The 20,150-nt window shown below is 38.2% G+C and overlaps 1 protein-coding gene across 1 annotated transcript; it reads left to right on the forward strand.

The window, feature by feature from the left end:
* Positions 1–8,531: 8,531 nt before the first annotated feature.
* On the forward strand, positions 8,532–18,146 carry LOC108411426 (cell wall adhesin EAP1-like). The gene is made up of 4 exons (XM_017682987.2): positions 8,532–8,835; positions 13,767–14,783; positions 16,667–16,750; positions 16,938–18,146. Exons 1-4 carry the CDS (start codon positions 8,745–8,747, stop codon positions 16,952–16,954), a joined length of 1,209 nt encoding a protein of 402 aa, XP_017538476.2. The 5' UTR covers positions 8,532–8,744; the 3' UTR covers positions 16,955–18,146.
* The last annotated feature ends 2,004 nt before the right edge of the window (positions 18,147–20,150 follow it).

Below are 20,150 nucleotides of genomic sequence, written 5' to 3' on the forward strand. Positions count from 1 at the left end.
TGGTGTTAGGAGTCTTGCCTAAAGACTCTTATTGGTATAGTGTAGGGTGCTTACCCAGGTGGGGGATTGAACCCCAGTCTACAGGGTAGAAGGCAGAGGTGTTACCCACTACACTACACCAACCATCATGAGAATAGTATACATATTTAATACATTATGTCAAAATAATACTGCCAAAATTCTACTCCCTGTAGCATTAACATTACCTTTCACTGGAAATAAGAGTCTAAGCCCAAAGCCTGAAAACAGGCCAAGACCATTACCTTTCCTCCACCAAACTTTACTGCTGGGACTATGCATTCCATTGGTGCTCTCCTGGCATCTGTCAAACCCAGATCTGTCCATTTGACTGCCAGATAGTTGCCCATGATTTAACACTCCAGAAAACATTTCCACTGCTCCAGAGCCCAGTGCTCAAATTTTGCACAAAGAGATCTTGTGTGCGAGTCTCTTGTGTAGAGATCTTAGGCTTGTGTGCAGCTGCTTAGCCATGGAAGCCCATTTCAGGAAGCTCTTATTGCAAAATTATTCTGATCATTTTGTTTTCAGAGGCAATTTGGAGTTCTGTTGTGAGTAATGCAACAGAATGTTCAACATAATTTTTTGAGCTACATGCTTCAGCACTTGGTGACCCGACTAAGCGCTTCAGTGCTTCAAGACTGAGCTGTTGCTTCTAAGCACTTCCATTTCACAATAATAGCACTAACAGCTGACCAGGGCAGATCTAGCAGGGCAAAAATTTCACAAGCTGACTTAAAGGGGGCATCCTATGACAGAGCCACATTTAAACCCAGCAAACACACAACATTTTGTCAGCAAACACACAACTGAATATTGTCAGATAACATTCTACATTCTAACATTTAAACGTTGTCACAACATTTTGGGCACATTGTCACAATGGAAGGTTGTTTGCTTGGAAGTCACTGAGCTGTTTAGTATAACCCATTGTACTGCCATGTTTGTCTAGGTACTTGATTTTATAGACCTGTTAGCTATGAATGTGTAAATATATAAATATATGAGTATATAACTCTGAATCTGTTTGCAGCCCTAGACATGTGTGCCATAGTAGATCATGGCTGCCATCATATGTGTGTTGATGTCAGAGAGTCCTATGAGTGCTGCTGCAGACCCGGCTTTGAGCTGGAGCAGGATGGAAAAACATGTCACAGTGTGGCACCCATTTCTCTCTCTCTTGCGTCCTTTTGCTTTCTACCTTCATCTAATCATGGTGGCCCAACTAGAATAACTGCAAAACAATGAATGGCCCTCTTATGCAAAAGTTACATTCAATAATAGAAAAGACAGATAAGGTAATTTGCTTTTTTACTCGCTATTGCTTTCAACTGTAGGCTAGTAGATTAATTATATTATAATTTATACTATAAGTTACCCATGAGTCATGGATGTAAAATTGCTTTCATAGCAATACAAATTGTCCAGTAAGGGGTAGAGATGTTAGGGGGGCCTGACTGCCCTGGGACCTCCCATGCTACAAGCCCCAGTGCTAATGACTTTCCTGCATTGCCAATAGTTATTCCAGCTGTGATATAATTATTTTGAAGATGACAATGCCATTTAACCAGTTCTGACATGACAACAAGTCACATTCTGCATGTGTTACATTCCCTTGGCAGCATAATCAGCAAGTGAAATTGCTCAACTGGCCTTCCTGCAGTCCAAGCCTTTTTGAAAACGTGGAAATGTGGCACATTATGAAGCACAACATGTGACAACAGAGGCCCCTTATGGTTGCGCAGCTGAAGGTTTGTGCAGTGGGGCAAAATATGCTTTTGAAAGTGGATGCATTGATGCCGTCAGTCTTCAAACAGTTATTAAATGTTGTTAAATGGAAAGGTGGTAAACATGCGCCTGTCCCAGATTTTTCTGTAAAGTGTTGCATGAATTAAAATTGGAAAGAGCATTAGTACATAAGGTTAAACATTGTGTTTTCACACTGTTTTCAGTTTAATACAGGTCAAACAGAATTTTACTAATTGTTGTTTTCTTTTTTTTTCATCAGCATTTTACATACACTCCTAACTTTACTGTATATGGGTTTGTATTCTGTTGTGGTGTAGTACATTGTGATGCATTTGGCATTCTAGTCTTTTCTTTTCCAGATATATTTAAACTCATTTCAAGTGAATTTTGATCATTTTTGAGATTTATGAAATTACTATGTTATTTAATTAAATGTAATTCAGCTGTACATTGCTCAAACAAAATGTTTTATATTGTGCATGTTTCACCACCTAACTCAATAGTAGAGGTATTGTGATTTTAGCAGTTCCATGTTATACAACATGTTAATTACTGTATTTACTATATAGCACAAGCTTTCAACCTGATGTTGTTGGTTGCTGGGCTTTCTGGGTAGATGACTGTGGTGCTGGCCTGCCATCTCCTGGCCCTGAGTGAAATTACTTCAGCTCTATATAGATACAGACAAAGTGTGCATGACAGAGACCACAGCTAGACATCAGAAATTCCCAAATGTGCAGATTTTCCTATTTATTTTCACAATCTTGGCATATGAATGCAATTTAGCCCAGAATTAATATTCTCTCATTTAATGGCGGTGAATTTAAAAAGATGTAGAATCTACAAGATATGTGCAGGACATGAAAATCTGATTTTACATCTCTCATTTAATTTGAAGTAAATCAGTGTTGTTTAATCCCTCTTCTAGCACAACCATCTGAGGACTAGTGTACCTGTGAGAGTTTGACATTATTCCAGAGTGAGGTATCTGAAGCGCTGAAGAAAATCACACAAAAATATATCCTTTCTATAAACAGTGAGATGTTTTTGTTGTTTTGACTGTAATGTGCACTTCAGCACATTAGATTTGGCATGAAAAAAGTGCACACTGTCAGCCTTCACATGAATGTTTACATCTATATAGTGCTGTAATTACAGCCCTTTTATACTAAACAATTGGTTGTTCAGTTGTTTTTTGACATGTACAAGACAGCTAACAAAACATCAAGTAGATTCTGGATAGGGCCGTTACTGTTGCTTCTGTTATCTGAAGAGCATGTATTGACACTTACCGAACATATAACTAAAGGCAACAAAACAACAAAACAAAAAATACAAACAAAACAAGCAGCAATTGAAAACTGTGGCATTACAGGCCTAGCAATGTATCACCACGGAAGATACCAAGCATTAAGTGCTGTCAGAGCCATCTCTGTTGATCGCAGATTTTAGTAACTGATCATTTACGAAAGTACCCAAATATTAAAGGCCAGTTTCACACACACAGATTAAGGCTAATCCAAATTCCTTTGTTGATTCACTGGATATGGCACTACAGTTTAATTCAGGACTAGGCTTTTTTCTAAATAAATAAATATATACAAACAAACATACAAACATAGGCTAATAATGCCCTCAGTGCTGAGCTACTGTGACTAGCAGTGTAGGTAGAGCACAGAGAAGGCGCAGAAGCCTGATCTCCAAAGTCTCCTTGCTAGTACACTAGTCTGGCGAATGACCAGCCCTGCTGAGACCACACACACAGGTCCAACAGGTGAGAATGATTCGCCCTGGAAAAAGCCTGGATTAAGTAAGCATTATGCTGGACACAGTGCAAGTGCACAACATATACAATGTGTGTGTCAGACTCACCAGGGTCCATAATGACCACGGTACAAACTCTGAAGTACTTCCAGCAGGTTGTGCCCAACTGAATATCGTTCCTGGTGTAGTGCATGCTCATCTTAGCCAGTGTAATGCCATACATAATCTATGGCATACTACAAGATTTCAGGCTTCCTGAAAGAAAAACACTGTATGTTATCCCTACGTACACTGAACATCAACCATTGAAAACATTCAAATACATTTCTTGTGCACAGCTCCAGTGTGCTTGTGTACATACTTGTCCTTCAAAGTTCTATCAAGATGCCCATGCCAATCATTCCACATCACTAACAGACAAGTGTGAAGACACAGGGACCCAGATACCTGAGCGCAAGGCTGTAGGATGATGAGTAAGTCGTGCCCTGTCGTACCATCTTCAGTGTCTACCTGTACACCAGCGTGTATATGCTACATCAGTCCAGTCCAGAATTAATATATTTCACTGACTTTTTTCTGAAAAATAAAGCATTTCATTCTTAAGCTACATTATGTTAGTGAAGCCTTACGACTATTCTGATGACCACGGTATGCGTCAAACCGCTGTGACAAGGGAGGGGCCTGAGTCTCTTTGCAGTGCGTACTAGGATCAATGCACTGGCCAATATACCGAATCATTGGCTGTGAGCGCATTTAAGGTATATAAATAAATAAAAAACAACCTACTGTTAACATAAAAGACCAAATTAACAACCAATGTAGCGCTAGACTCTGTTCCCCAGAATCCCATTTGTCCTGTTGCAGACATAGTTCAGTTAGCCTATCTTAATAAGTAAAACGTACTTACCATTTCTCAAAATGCTTTCGTTTCGCCTATAAACAGAAGATTCTTGTTTAAATACATTAAATAGGTGAGCCATTATGTATACGCTATTAATCCTGGTTTGCTGGCTCTTGTTTACGCTGTCACATCAGCTTGACCTCCAGTTCTTGTCGGAGCAATCGAGAGGAGTGGATTGGTTACTTTTCGCCTCTGGTTCCAGTCTCGCGAAAGCATACATCGGAAGTTGAATGTAACCCAGACAGTTTCCGGAACTCCCGAGTGAGTCTAAAATGAATGAGTTGATATGGATGAATGAGTTTATAAATGCTTAAACATGTTTAGTGTAAAATAATGCAATCATTTCCTGTAAAGTGGCCAGGCTCCTCATAAACCGGCTCTGGCCTGGCCACTTCCTACCACTTCCTTACATGCATTTTAAATTTAAAGAGAAAATGAGATCATCTGGAGAATCAGCTGCAGTACCCACTCACAGTCTAGTTCAGGCCTGAAGGACCCTGTCATTTACACTGTGATGCTGGAATTTTGTTTTATTTAACTTGTTTTAATCATTTAAATGTAATTTAAAAATCAATTTAATTAAATAAATTTAGTTACATTGAAATGCTTTATATGTTTTGTATTGAGAATCTTAAGGTAATTTTAATAATTCATAATAAAAATAAATAATATGTAAGAAACGTATGCATATTTAAAACGATTAAAATAATAGTAATTAATGACAGTGGCTAAAAGATTAATGAATACATTCAGAAATGCACAAAGCAAATAATGTTGTTTGATTCTGGCATACTGGTGACAACGACATTACAATTATATTATCATCTGAAAGCATGAGATGAAGGGTAATGCTCAGAATAAATTAACTAGGGTAGCTTTAAAATATTGTTTTACTGTAGTATTTCTCAGTTGCAAGCTGCCTTATCGATTTGGTTGTTACTTTAAACTTTGTTACTTTAAAAGCTGCTGTAAAGTATTATTACATTTTCTGTTAAATTATTACCGTTAGTGTTTTATAGTCAGCTGAGCACACGGGCACACTGTTGCCAATAGAACCACTAGGTGATGTTGACTACGCATGCTCTCAACATTTTTTCACATCTCATTCCAACCAAAACCATCAGTGACTATTCGGTAGTGATGTTCGATACCAGCGATTTCCTTTCCGATCCGATACTGAGTAAAACTCAGGCTGGTATCGGCGATACCGATCCGATACCGATACCTTGTGCAACTACACTTAATGTGTCTCGTAAATCTAAAAAAAGTAGTGTATTTCAAGTCATAGCATCATAAAAAAAATACAAGATATAAGAGTTATTTATTTATTTTAAATAAAGTATATTGAGGTAGCAGCCTCATTTACAATATAACAGAACTAATTCAACAGAAAAAACAGAGAACCCTCACACAAATTGTTTTCAAATATGCAAAAAAAAAATTAAATAAGTAAAATAATAAAACAATTAAAATAAATTAGTGTTTAATTATCTAGAACTCCTGAAATATTGCATTAACATGAACATACTGAATATCTAAATAACACTTAATTTACAGGTTTTTGTTGAGGAACAATATCATATTTACTGTTTTCCCCTTTAGTCTGTTCCGTCACTTTCTCTTCTGAGTACCGACGTATTTCAATGAGTACATCACTGGCAGCTGACCTGTGATGTTGTCCTGACAAAACCTGCATGTCAAAATCAGTCCATATGCCTCCTTTTGATACAGCTGAACCTGAGGGGGCAGGACTCTGGTTTGGCTCTGAAGTAGAAGGCCCTGAAGTGGAAGTATATGGGGAAGAGCTAACAGTAGCTGTTGAGCTTGGGGCTAGAGTGAGAGCTGCCTGTCTTGTCTGATACACTTCCTGCATTGCTGAGAGGAGACGTTTTTCATGACTTCCACATTGTCCTTGTCTCGAAATCCAAGATGTTTAAATCTAACATCCAGAAATGTACTGGCAGCTAGACAGTAAATGCTCTCAATACCCCTGAATCTGCGCTGACATTGCTGTGCCAGTTGTGCACAAGTGAGCTACCTTGACACTCACAGGCTGCTACAGCCCTGTGAATGAGTGATACAAGTGGAATAACTTTGGAGACTTAAACATACTTATCAGCCGAAACTTCCCGTGTCACTTCCTCAAATGGTCTTAATGCATCAACTGTTTGCTTGATGAGGGATAGTTCTCCCTGATTTAAGCACAGTGCATTCCTCCCTAAAAGGCAGAGGGCAGTGGTCACAGCTTCATTTTGTTCACATATCCTCTCCAGCATGTAAAAAACTGAATTCCAGCGGGTATCTACTGACTGGATTAGCTTGTGCTCTGCCACTTTCAACTGTTGTTGAATACCCCTGAGCTTTTGTGTGGCCTGTGTGCTGTGGTGAAAAAAGGACACGATCGCACTGCATTTCTCCAGCACTTTCACCACTTCTGGGACAGTTTTTATACTGTCCTTTACAACTAAATTTAGTGTATGTGCAAAACATGGATGATGCCTCCATCCAGCCTTGTGCACTGCAGCTACCATATTTGCACCATGGTCTGTCACAACTGCAACAACCTTGTCAGTTATGCCCCATTCATCTGTGATTCGTTTAAGTGTTAAACAGATATTATCTGCTGTATGCTGCCCTTGGAAAGTGTGGGTTTCACAAATTCCCTCAATTGCCAGTTTTCAATTAGATGACATGTTACAGTTAAATATGCCTCTGTGGAAACTGAAGTCCACATATCAGTGGTTATTACAACACTAGAAGCATTTTGCAAAGACGCCCTTACTTTGCCTTTGCATTCATCGAACATATTAACAAGATGAGTCTCTGTCAGTTTTTTTCTTCCTGGGAGATTATATTTAGAGTCAAGAGCTCTCACAAATGCTTGGAAACCTTGGTCTTCCACTATGGACAGAGGCTGGAGATCCTTCACAATCATCTGTCCCAGCATCTTGTGAGTGTTGCTGCTCTTGGGGAATCATCTTCAAACAATATAAAATCACAGGGCAAAACAAATTAAATACTTGCTGTTTTATAATACTGGGTAACTGAAATTGAAATTGGCAGTAAAATATTTAGTTAAATAAATAAATGCCACAATAATTGCAGAAGGTTGACAATACCTACATTTTTATATGTTAATTTAACAGCAAATTAGCCTGACTGTACATAATAATAGATACATTTTATGAAATGTTCACTGAAAGTTCACCATGGCTGTTTTATCACAATTACTATAACTTAGTGACACCTAGTATATGTAATCTACTTTAAATAATTTATAGTTATCAATTATAAATACTTATCAATTCGTTAGCAAACCTTACCTGAATAAATCACCCAGTGATGCACATATTTTTTCCTCTAAGCTAAACTTATGCAGCTTTTTGTTGAATCGTGTATTTATTTCGTTATTTACTTCATAACCATATTTATGGTATTGATTTGAACAACTCTTAACAGTAACAGCGCTTAGTGCTGCTTAAGGCTTCACATTTTCTCCCTCTGTACCTGGGTAGTGTCTGCCTGCGGCACCGAAGCCGAAGGACTCCGCTAGAGATGTCTGTCTTGCCCTAGCATTAGCAGCATCTGACACGGTGCTCTCCTCTTCTGTCCGCCTAAGCATGAAAGCCTCATGTTTGGCCTTGTGGTTTACCCTAAGGTGTTTAACAAGGTTTGTTGTGTTGCCACAACTCCTTATAGTTTTTTTACACAAATCACAAACAGCATCTTGGCTGTTTGTGGAGCTGAAATAGCTCCACACATGACTTCTCTTGCGTTCCGCCATAGCGTACGTACAGCGCCGTAGACTGAGTGAGCGTCTGTGTGAGCGTGCCGCAGTACTTACGCATTATGCACTGACCCAGGCGGAAGAAAAAGTAGTTCCCACCAACCGCATATCATTTAGACAAGATCTCAATATTTTAGTTACTTCCACAGTGTTCCTGTTTGTGCTTTGCATTACCTCAAAGGACTGAAGTATCAAAAGTATCGATATTTTGATTTGAAAATCGATTTTAGAACATAAAGACCTGGTATCGATGGAATCGATATTTCAGTATCGATCCGCGCATCACTACTATTCGGCGCTTGTTTCTCAGTCTGTGCTGTGCCTAACGTAGTGGTACACAGACCGTGCTGGTCTAGTGTGAAAGCAGGGCTGGTCATGCTAGGACAGGCAGACGAAGACAGATAATGCGACTCAGTGTTTGCTAGACACCGAGCAGAGAGCATTTCAGAGTTCCGAATAAATTGTAGATAGTGAGTTTTTGTGTTTTAAAGTTGGGCCTGCAGTAGTTCCAACTTTGGTGGAAAGATGGGCTGTTCGTCGTCTAGCACTCAGACTGTGGCTCAGGAAAACAGACCAGGCACTAAACCCGAAGAAACCAACGGAGACACGGATTTCGGTAAGTTCTTTTCCACGTCCTAGTTTTAAACTCAGATGAAGTTGACTGGCGTTAAGCTGACTTTCCGGTACAATACCCTAGCTGTGTTTTTTGTGTCGACTTGACCATAAACGATCAAACAAATAAATATGACTTCAAACACATTTTGAATGAATACATCAAATAGGAATACTCAGTATATGAATACTCAAAATTAAGCTTTACAATCAGTAAATCTCCAGAAATGTAAATAAGGATATTTCTTTTTAAATAAAAATGCCTGAAGTAATTTATAGTTTTGTGCACAAAAAAGGCTGTTTTCTATATAAAGGGTACATGGCCTTAAGAAGTAATAGGCCTAACGTGGAGTATAAAATGTCCATGACTAAGCAGACAGAGGTTTCAGAACATTGGAAAAAAATTTAAATCATAATATTTTTGTCTGTTTTTTTCTGGTTGCTGCTTTTTTTTCAAATAAAAGTCCTTTACACGAAGCGTAAGCGAAGATAATTCAGGCTGGTCTTATTGATATAGACCTAATATTATATTGTGATTGTAGTGGTATATATTGTGGTACAGCTTTGTCTGCAGTGTGTATTAAATGCATTAGTGTACACTAAATAAGACATATGTAAAATTTGAATATTGAAGCCTACATACAGCTCTCCTAATGGCATTGGAAAGTTTACTTGAAAACTGTTAGAAATGTGCAGAATAACCTGGAGGTTTTTTTGTTTCCTGACCAGGTGACTTTATACCTGATGATTGAAAAAAAAATAAAGTAGAGAATTGTCAACTAATGCCTCATTGTCCTTGCATGTCAAGTCCTCTCTGAAGGAATACATGAGAATGGTAGAGTGGAGCATACATGTTTCCAAAGTTAGAAAATGAGCTAAATAGGGGCATTCTGATTGAGGAGTCAGTAATGTTGTTACATTCTCCTGTCTGCCATTCAGAGCTCTACATTGCAGTTCACTTGATCAATATAGTTCAGTGACTGCCCCAGGCAGGGATCTTTCTGTTCTCGTCTAACCAGTCTTGTTTGTCTTCACATCAGCTGTGCATCACTGCATCCATAAGGATAAAACCAGGAGTATTCCGCTAGATACAGTGCAATCCAAGTTCCCCAGCATTGGGCTACTGAGCAACAGGATTGCATTCTTTTGAGTGGGGGAGCATCACTAAACATCTTTGGGTTCAGCTGGAGTTTGTGACCCATATTTAATTGTCCAACATCAGTACCTGACCTCACTAATTGTTATGTGCATAAATGCAATCAAGTCCTGACAACAACATTTTAACATGTAATGTAAAGCCTTCCCAGAGGAATAAAGACTGTTACTGCAGAAAAAAGAGAAAAGCTCCTTAATAATACTCTTAATTAATACCCCGCCCCACAAAAAAAAACAAAAAAGAAATCTATTTACTGGACGATTATTAAAAAAAAAAAAAATTGTAAATATACTCTGTGGTTGTGATGAACTTTTTTAAAGTTTACAGAACCTCCATTTAGCAGAAAGCTTAATTAGAAGTGTTCTCTGGAGCTGTAGATGCAAGCTTGTAAGTGCTTAAGGTTTTTAAAAGTACTGTGTGGCAAAAAGTCACTGGGGAAGCATGACCCTGTTCCTAAATCCAACATTTATGCAGACCAGACTAAAGCACATATGAGGGCAGCCTGAACCTGATGTTTTAAAACACTACACCATATTAAATTTTATCGTAAGGTTTGTGTTTTGTGACTCATATCCATTTTAAATGAAGCAACCAGCTAAATACACAGCCTTCACATTTCTGTTTCTTTTTATTTGTTTTCAGTAATTCCAGTGGCAACTTACAAAACATGTTGCTGTGGATAGTCTCTGTATTCTTTTTGATATGCTTTATGAAGCTTAAATTTTGTTGTGCCATTTGATTCTTTTTCCATTTTTCTGTGCTACTATGCCTGTGCAGCACAAATTTGCCTGAGATTTGCCTCAGGAAAACATTTAGTACAACTCTAACTAATAACATTTGACATAATTTGTGTGTGTTTTTTTTTTTCATTTTTTATATTTATTTTTTGTATTAGGTATATCATATAATACTTGGTTATTCAGTTGGATAATATAGCAAAATTAAAATTACTCTGTGGATCAAAAATCAAAGTTACAAGTGTAATCTGTATATTCCACTCTATTGTTCAAAGTACACGTCTAATTTATACATAAAATCATCTGGCTGCACCAAATGTTGTTGCCACAGTATGGCAATTTAAAAAGTTGAGTGAGATGCCATTATGTAGTACTACAGTACTACACAGGACTTACTTCTTCTGAACTTCATATTCTAATTTACCTCTTCCTTAGCCAAATTTCTCTCACAAATTATTTCAGAATTAAGATTTTTGTCAGATTAAGACCAAAATACACTTACTCCAATACTAAAGTGGAATCAATGAATATGGGCTATAATCCACCATCATGTAATGCAGTTACTAAGCCTAATGTCACAGCCTCCATATTCTAATACTTAACAAGCACTGTTTGAATTGGTTGCTATATATGTTAACCAAACCACAAATAAGTGTCCATGCACTTTTACTGTAGTGGACTATTAGCCATGTCTGACACACTAGAGATACAAAAGTGGGGCAGGAAACCTTTCATTATATCATAACTTTTTGTTCAGCATTGGATTTTTAGAACAAGATTGATACCCATGTGGCAATGCTCTACTTAGCAGAAAAATTAGAGGGATCTTCTAAAAACACAATTTACACTAAAGAAATAATTTGTACTGTATAGTGCCTTGTGCAGAGTATGTGTCAATAGAGAGATGATGAGTGGAGGTCAATATTTCTGTCTATAGTGAAAGAATAGGGACAGTGTTAGTGTTATGATGCAAAGTGCCAGTGTGTATCAGACAGAACAGAACAGTTCGGAACATTGTCGGCCATCATGCTTCAGATGTGCTTAAGTCATGAGGGCAGGGCAGTCAATGTTGTGACATATTGTCTGTAGCAGCTCTATAGTGCCCCTCTTCCCTGACGGGAGAGTCTTGTCATCTTTGGCTAGTCTTCATCTTGGCTCTTGTTGCCAAACATCTGCCTGCACCACTTTACACCAGCAGGAAATTGCAGGTCTATCTGAGGATATTGCATTACAGGAAGAGCCTCAAACTTGCACCAAAGGCAAAGCTGGGTGTATTTGTTTATTTCCATGAGCCCATGACACACATACAATAATTCTACATTATTTACTTCACTTTAATTTTTTTTTAACTTGGCTCTATGAAAGCCATTAGTCATCAGTAATTTTACTGTTCTTAATTTCAGGATTTTATTGAATATGTATTGTAGGGTACTTTAAAGATGAACATATTTGCATCTGAGCTTTTGATTTCTTCTGTCGAACTGGAAACTCTATCACAGCAGTTTTCCTGTAAGATGTTACCTGCAAGTGGACATGTTTTCATCTTGTAGACATGATAGAGTGATTGAAAGCTAAAGATCAGAGAATGTTATTCTTCATTAATCCTATTTTCATATTTTGTGCTATGCCATCACATTCCGTTCCAGTGGTTGCTCGTGGGCTGTAGAATCCTCTCTCCAGCAGCAGCAGGAAGCGGGAGCTTCAGACTAAACCCAGAATCAACTTCAGAAGAGGACACAAACAGCAGCCTTTAATATCAGCTTTACTGTGTGTGATGCATGGATGACAATCAGAATACCCAGACTTAGCATATTTACCTTACAAAAGCCAAAATATCTCACACAGTGAAGAAGGTCTTTATGTGAACAAATGATTTTTAACTGACATGTCTAAACAATGATTTATTGTCTTATTGGTTTATAGTTATTTTTATGGTGTCTTTTTTCTAGCACAATGGTCACTAACCCACCTTCTGGAGATGTGGCTTTTTACAAAATTTTGTTCATTATTTTATTTAATCAGAGGTATGGGTTTTTTGTAAATATACAGACATTCCATATTTGATGCTTGCAGCACATTCCCAAAAATTTGGGGCAGAAGCTGATTATTACCGTATTTACCTTTTCTTTTAATAATACCTAATAATTGTTTGTGGAAACAAACAATTTAGTATAGGGTCATATTCTTTGTCATTTTGTGCTTCATAATGCACTGTACGTTGTCAATGGGAGACAGGTCTACATTTTAGGCAGGCAATTCCAGCACTTCACTTTCTGAACCATGCTGTTGTAACAATATGTAGACATTAAAAGTCAGAGTATGTCACTCCAAAATATGTATAGATCTGTCAGCTTTAAAGGTGCATAGGTATAGTAAACAGACATTTCACAAATAATACCTATGTATTATAAAAAAGTACTACATTTGGATATGGCTTGTATTTACATAGTTGTTGAACTCAATGAATTAAATCATAGTTCCATAGCAATACCTTCTGTTTTTTAGTCTCACCACCAGAAGTGCGCCAGAATTTTGTGTTAAAATCACTAAAATTTGCTCCCAGAAAAGACCCCATCACAGGGGAAAGAATTCTGAACTTGTCACCTTTTTCACTGCTCAAAAGTTTTCAATTCTGATTCAGAATGTTAATTTAAACAGCTTTTCACAGTGTCCACGTACGGTTAGGTTTCCACGAACAGAATTCTTGATAAACTTGGTAGACCCTTTCCTTTTAGACTTGTTAGTGTACTGCTTTTCTATTGTTACTGGTCTCCAGTATTCTTTGTAGGCCTGAATGATCAAACAAATCTCCATTTAGCCCATGGCTGCTAAATTTAAGTCACCAAGTGGTCCATAAATAAATATTCGTCTTTATTTGTTATTTGTATCTAACAGTGTGTGGTCATATAATTAAAAATTTTTTAAATGCTTTTTTAAACAGTAGCTGCATTTGTTAGCATGATCTGAATGATATTTAAAATCTTGTCCCTACAAAGCAGCATGCTTCTTGTTTCTTCTTCTTCTGTGTTGGTGTGTTTCTAGTTGCCAGTAACGGTATTGTAGCAAAGGATGCTGAAACAATAGCAGACCAGATGCATCTACCAGTGCAGAGTGCCCTGCCAGAAGAACTGGGCCCTGGGCGGGGGCTCAAAGAGGCTCCTTCTACTTGTGATGCCCTGCAGAATGTGGAACTGGTACAAGAACCGACATTTGAGAGTGACCTGATCCAGACTACTGAGGGTCCAGAGAGTACTGCACTAGAGAAGCCAAAAGCTCCCATCGAGCCTCCAGTCCTACAAAAAGAGAGCAGTCCTGCAGAGATGATTATGGAACAGAAAGTCACTGTGACCAGTGCTGCTGTGGAAGGGACGTGTCCTGCTGAAGCTGCAGCTCTTGTACCTGCAGAAAATGTTGACGCAGATACTCTTTTCCTAGTTGAGTCACCACCTGCTGAGGAGCCAGTGGTTTCTGCAGCCCCAGTGGAAGCAGCTGCTCCATTAGAAGCAGCTTCTGAAGTTTCAGGAGCTGCACAGATGTCAGAGGCCGCACAAGCTCCAGAAGAAATGACTGCAGAGCCTACCATCATTCCCACTCCTGCTGTAGAACCCTCTCCAGCTCCTGAACCTGAACCAGCTTCAGAGCCCACACCAGTTGCAGAACTTGCTACAGAGCCAGCACCAGTTACAGAGGGCAACTCAGTTGTAGAACCAACTGCAGCTCCAGAAACCACACCTGTAGAAGCTGCCCCATCTGCAGAACCTATCAACTCCAATCTCCAATCAACTCCAGCCCCTGAGCCCACCCCAAAAGAAAACTTTGTAGCAGCAGAAGCAGATCCCACTGCAATAGAGGAACCTGAAGCAGTTACACTTCAGTCGGAGACAAAACCCGATGCTCCACCGCCCAGTGGTCCAGAGCCAATTCATGTAGAGGCTGCGGCAGCTGCAGCAGCAGCAGTAGTTCTGCAAGCAGCACAAGAAAGTGCAGCCCTTGCAGCAACAAGTATAGATGCAAACACCCCTGTCAAGTCTACCATGCAGGCCCCAGAAGCCCCCAAGGGTAAGATGGGTTATACATTATATTTGTTTAAAATTGATTAAACATGTTGGCACAAAAATCTACAATCTCACCTGTTGTATATTTCATATTATTTGCATTGATTTTTTTAGTATAAACCTCTTCATTACTTACAGCAGCATAGGCACTACATTCTGCAGTGATATGGCCCTCTAAGACAACCCTTGCTGGCAAACAAAATCATTTTTAAAAAAACTGGTTTTCAAACTACCATGAAGTGTGGAAATCTCTGTTAAGTAAGAGGTAGATATTCATTAAATACACTACCACACCATGGACCACACTGAGTCCTCACTATGCTGCTCTGGATTGGGCTGTACCTGTGCATAGCGTAATGAAGCTGGTATTTGTATGCTTTCACAATAAATATCATCTCAGGGAAAAAAATGATTATATCTGTACTCTGCATGAAAGTAGATCTTCTTGAGTTAGAGAGTTAGACATGGTGTAACATATAGTAACATATAATACAGGCTTAATTCCTTTTCTTTTTTAAGAGGAATTGTACATATATTGATAAACAACCTATGCAGCCCTGTTCATGAACACAGTGGATATTGTTTTAATGCTGAACAGTCCCTGTAATGTAGTAGAGAGGACAAAAAGCCATAGTATTGCATGCTGTCACCCAGAGTGTCGTTCTCTTTAAGAATTCTTACATACAACAGCTGCTTACATGCATCCACACAGACTTTCACACATCATGGTCCATCACATTGTGTCATTCCATTGCCTCTGCTTATATTAACTTTGTGTGTGTGGAGGCCAGTGTAAATGCCAGCTTTCTGACTGACAGAGCTACAGTTCAAACATTATATTATGCTGCAATATTTTATTATTAGGCAGTTTTTAGTGTGAAGTCATCAGGCCAATGCTGCAATGAGTATAATAATGCTACAAGTATGACTTAATTTCATAATAATTTCCTAATAACTTATTATGAAGTGCTATATTATACTTGGAATGGGATCACAGCTATCAGAGACCATTGTTTTATTCAGTTGATTTCTATTCAAAACAGCCAAGTTTTTCATTTTCAGTGTTAGGGGGAAAAAAACAGGAACATGATAGAAAATTCACAGAAACCTCAATAACATAAAACAATAGAAACATTTTCTACATATAATATTTGTCTATCATTTTTACAGTAATGACAGTTTACACAACCTTTCAGTCCCATAGCGCTGAGTTGGCTACTCACAGGAAGGATGGACAGAAAGGCCTATGGATGTTTTATGATCTGAAGCGAGAGTGGAGCTTGTTTTTCCCCTCTGTCAAAGACAAAATTTTAAGTTTATCTGTGTTGACAGTTTTGCTGCAACTTGTTGATTTATTTCTTTAAAATGGCAGTAGATTGTGCAAAAGTAAGGTATGAAATAAAATAATTATATCTTAGATTTTGGTGAAATATCTGGTGTATATACATCATATACAGGGTGACTTTTATACAGCACTGCTAACAGCTCTGATGTTAAGAGTCATATGCTGTGGAGTTATGCTGTTATGCTCTCAGACACAGAGAACACAACTGTACTTTTAGATTACGGCTTCTTAGCATTCTCTCTCTCTCTCTCTCTCTCACTTACTCCTTTTTTTGGTCTCTTTTTTTCACATATAGGTCTTTTTTTTCTCTCATGCTCTGACTCCAAGGAGTATTTCACCATTCTTAATGTTACTGAAGCTTTTCTTCTGATTGCTGTCTGTTTACAACAACCCCCTCCCCCCACCCCAGACATGTTAGGTATGCTCTGATTTCGTGTGTGTGTGTGTGTGTGTGTGTGTGTGTGTGTGTGTGTGTGTGTGTGTGTGTGTGTGTGTGTGTGTGCATGCGCATGCACATGCACATGTACATGCATGTTTTGTAGGTGGTGTGGGGGAGGGTGCAGTCTCTCAGGCTGAGACTGTTGAGACCAAACTAGCAGTGGCTCTGACTGAAGCTGTCTTGGCTGGTAAAAATGCAAAACATAATGTGGCTGACATCTATCACTAAGCTCTCAAACTCATTAACCCCTTACTTTACCTAGTTGTTAACCTTTATTTTAAAAAAAAGTTAAAAACTCACCAAATCACTGGGTTACAGTGTTGGGTGTATAAACCCTGACCCACCCATGTGCTCTTCTGTTGTGTGTGTTTTAGCTGCTGCTGAGGAATGAGGGAACACACACCTTTGACTCGGCTGAGAGGCAAAGACTGGCAGAATGGAACATTCCATAGAGCTCAAAAATTGTGATACACACACACACACACACACACATATTACCATGTATAAACACTTAGATAGTAGTGAGGAAATAATTAGCTTTGAAACCATGGTGCCTTTATTGCTATGAGATTGGAGGTGTGGTGGATTCTAGAGAACCTTATGCACTCAAAAACATTTCCGTTTAGTTTTATGTTTTGTTGATAAAAAAGCCACTTTAGAGATGGAGAGAGTGAAGGCTGTCTCCTAGACCAGCAGTGAAGGCTAAATGTAGCCACAATGTTGAAATAATTAGGTCCCAGAATGCAGGAGACCTTCTCTACAGCAGCACATTCTCCTGTCTCAGTCTCATCAAACTGACAGTGTTTCTTTTTAGTGTAATTTGAGCAAAAGTGACATAAAGCAACACTTCTTAATGCATGCCAAAAAATTAATAACTGTGAGAAATATGCTGTAACCTTAATAAATAAAGCCTTGCTGAATAGGATAGTATGGTGTAAATGTGATTACCAAGCTATTTTTTCTTGCCTGTCTGGTTTTTCCTTTACTCTTTTGTCTTTATTGTCTGTGAGTCTGAACAAGCAGGTCTCATCTCCTTTCTCCTAGTGCATCAATGCATTTGTGCAAATAGAAGACCAAAAAGCATTTTAAAATTACGAAAAGACTGAGCTGCTTTAAAGAATGTTCTTGAATCTGTCAGTATAGCACAATGTTCCTTGAAGGAAAAGGTTTAGTACACATGGATGAAGATCATTACAACATCATAGATGCCATTACAGACATCTGCTGCAGTGTCCATTGATAAGATATATTCTGTGCTAATATTTTATTGCTAGACTTAACACAGCTGAATTTGTGTCCACTGATACACTACCTGATGCATCCTCTCACATCAATCAAACCTCTGCTGTGAAAATGTGAATTACTTTACTGGTACTACCCTCCCCTGAAATACTGTTTACATAACCCTTTTACTCTGTGAGAATTACACTAATGGTTTTATTGGAAAAGAGGCTTCTAATAAATTCTTGAACTGTAGCAGGTCCTCTTTGACCAACCTGTAGTGCAGTTATGTGGATTTTTTTTTTCTTTTTCACATTTCCATGTGTACAGAAAAAATAAAGTTGTTTAACTAATGAATAAAAGGTTGATTTATTTTTTTTTATTTTATACCTTTATTCAGTACTGTAGAAACATGACTGAATATCTGCACATACACAAACACACATAATCAAGCTTAAACCAGACCTAATGAGAGATAAAGCATGTCATTGTGTTCTGTGCACACACATGCTCACACAGTGCTCATTAAAAGTTCATGTGAGACAGGAAAGTACAACTCTGAAAACCAGTATATGTGTGTGTGTGTATATATATATATATATATATATATATATATATATATATATATATATATATATATATATATATATATGACACGTCAACCCCCACACAAGCCATAACTTACCATCATGTTCCATTAAAAAAAAGCATGCAAATAATGAAAATTCCAAAAACTATTTGCAAAAGACATTCCTAAATTATCACTGCATGTCTCATGACGAAGAGTGTTAGTCATCCCTGCAGACATCAAAAAGCATGTTTTCTGTCAAGCCTGTAGCAAATACAATTCCAGATCTTTAGTAGTAATTAGCCCTTGCTCAAATAACCTAAATTTACTGTCAGTTTATGTTGAAATATTAGTACAAATAAGAACTGCAGTAACTGTAGTGCTGACAGATTTTATTTAGCCTAAAATAAGAAATAAACACAGGAATATATAAATATATATATATATATATATATATATATATATATATATATATATATATACGTATATATATATATATATGTGTGTGTGTGTGTGTGTGTGTGTGTGTGTGTGTGAAGTAACTGCTTCTTTCTGCATACGAGAGAAGTGCACCAAGACTTTCCCACATTGCTCACGCTTCATGGTGTGGATTGATTGTATTGACTGAGAGATCTGAGGTGACATTTGGTTATGGTATGTTTTTCCTGCAGCGATTCTTTCAAACAAGCTCAAACACATTTGACTTGCTTATAAAGCGCTAAAGCTAATGGTAGTACCACAAGTAGAATGATTTTCTGTTTCATCTGGTAGGGATTCTTATTTTCAGCATGTTTGTTGTTAGGCAGTTGAATAACAGCATGACTGTTGTCTTAATCCAAGGGAGGGTTAGGAACTGTGCTCTGAAAAAACTGTTTGCTAGACTAGTGGTGTGGAACTAAGCAAGTCAGGAAATCCAAGGCTGAACCATTTATTTTAATACCAAGCCCCATTCGTCAGAAAAAAGTCTTTCTCAAAGAGCAAGCTTAGGTCTACATATTTTGACAAGCTTGTTTAGTTGTCACAGTCCATTAGATTGTACTGCAAAATAAATATACAGCGATAATAACTCAGGATTTTTCAGAGGCTGCCACTAATAGTTACGATTAGTGGTGCTGTAACAAAAGTAGATATTAATTAGTTATTACTTATTTATATGTGAGAAAGGAATACAAAATTTAAAATGACAATTTCCAGTCTATGTCCATGCCCGTGTATCCTAGAAGTGTCATTTGTCGCAACTGGGTTTCTTTCCAGTTACATTTGCAACTGTCTCCTCAGATCCTCACAAATTTTTACAGATGCACCATCAAGAACATACTGACCAACTGTGTGACCGTGTGGTACAGTAGCTCCACTGTGGCGGAGAGGAAATCCCTGCAGAGGATAGTATGGACTGCTCAGCGCATCACAGGCATGCAGCTCCCTGCCATCAAAGACATTCACCACCAGCGCTGTGTGCACAGAGCACACAGCATCATTAAGGACCCCTCCCACCCCAACCACAAACTGTTCAACCTACTTCCATCCGGGAGGAGATACAAGAGCATCCGGGCCAGAACCAGTCGGCTCAGGTCCAGCTTCTTTCCCTCCACAATCACTCTGCTGAACTCCACACCTCACTGATAACACTACCACTCATACTGCACACAGCGGACTATGAACACTGCCTTTCATACTACACTCACCAATCAGAGCTGTTATTCATCATTATTACCATCGCACAAATTTAACATTCTACTGCCATGTAAATAACACATCGCAACAGTTATTCAATACAGTGTACATCTCCAACATGTTC

The sequence above is a fragment of the Pygocentrus nattereri genome, chromosome 24, assembly GCF_015220715.1.
Source record: "Pygocentrus nattereri isolate fPygNat1 chromosome 24, fPygNat1.pri, whole genome shotgun sequence".
Classification (NCBI taxonomy): domain Eukaryota; kingdom Metazoa; phylum Chordata; class Actinopteri; order Characiformes; family Serrasalmidae; genus Pygocentrus; species Pygocentrus nattereri.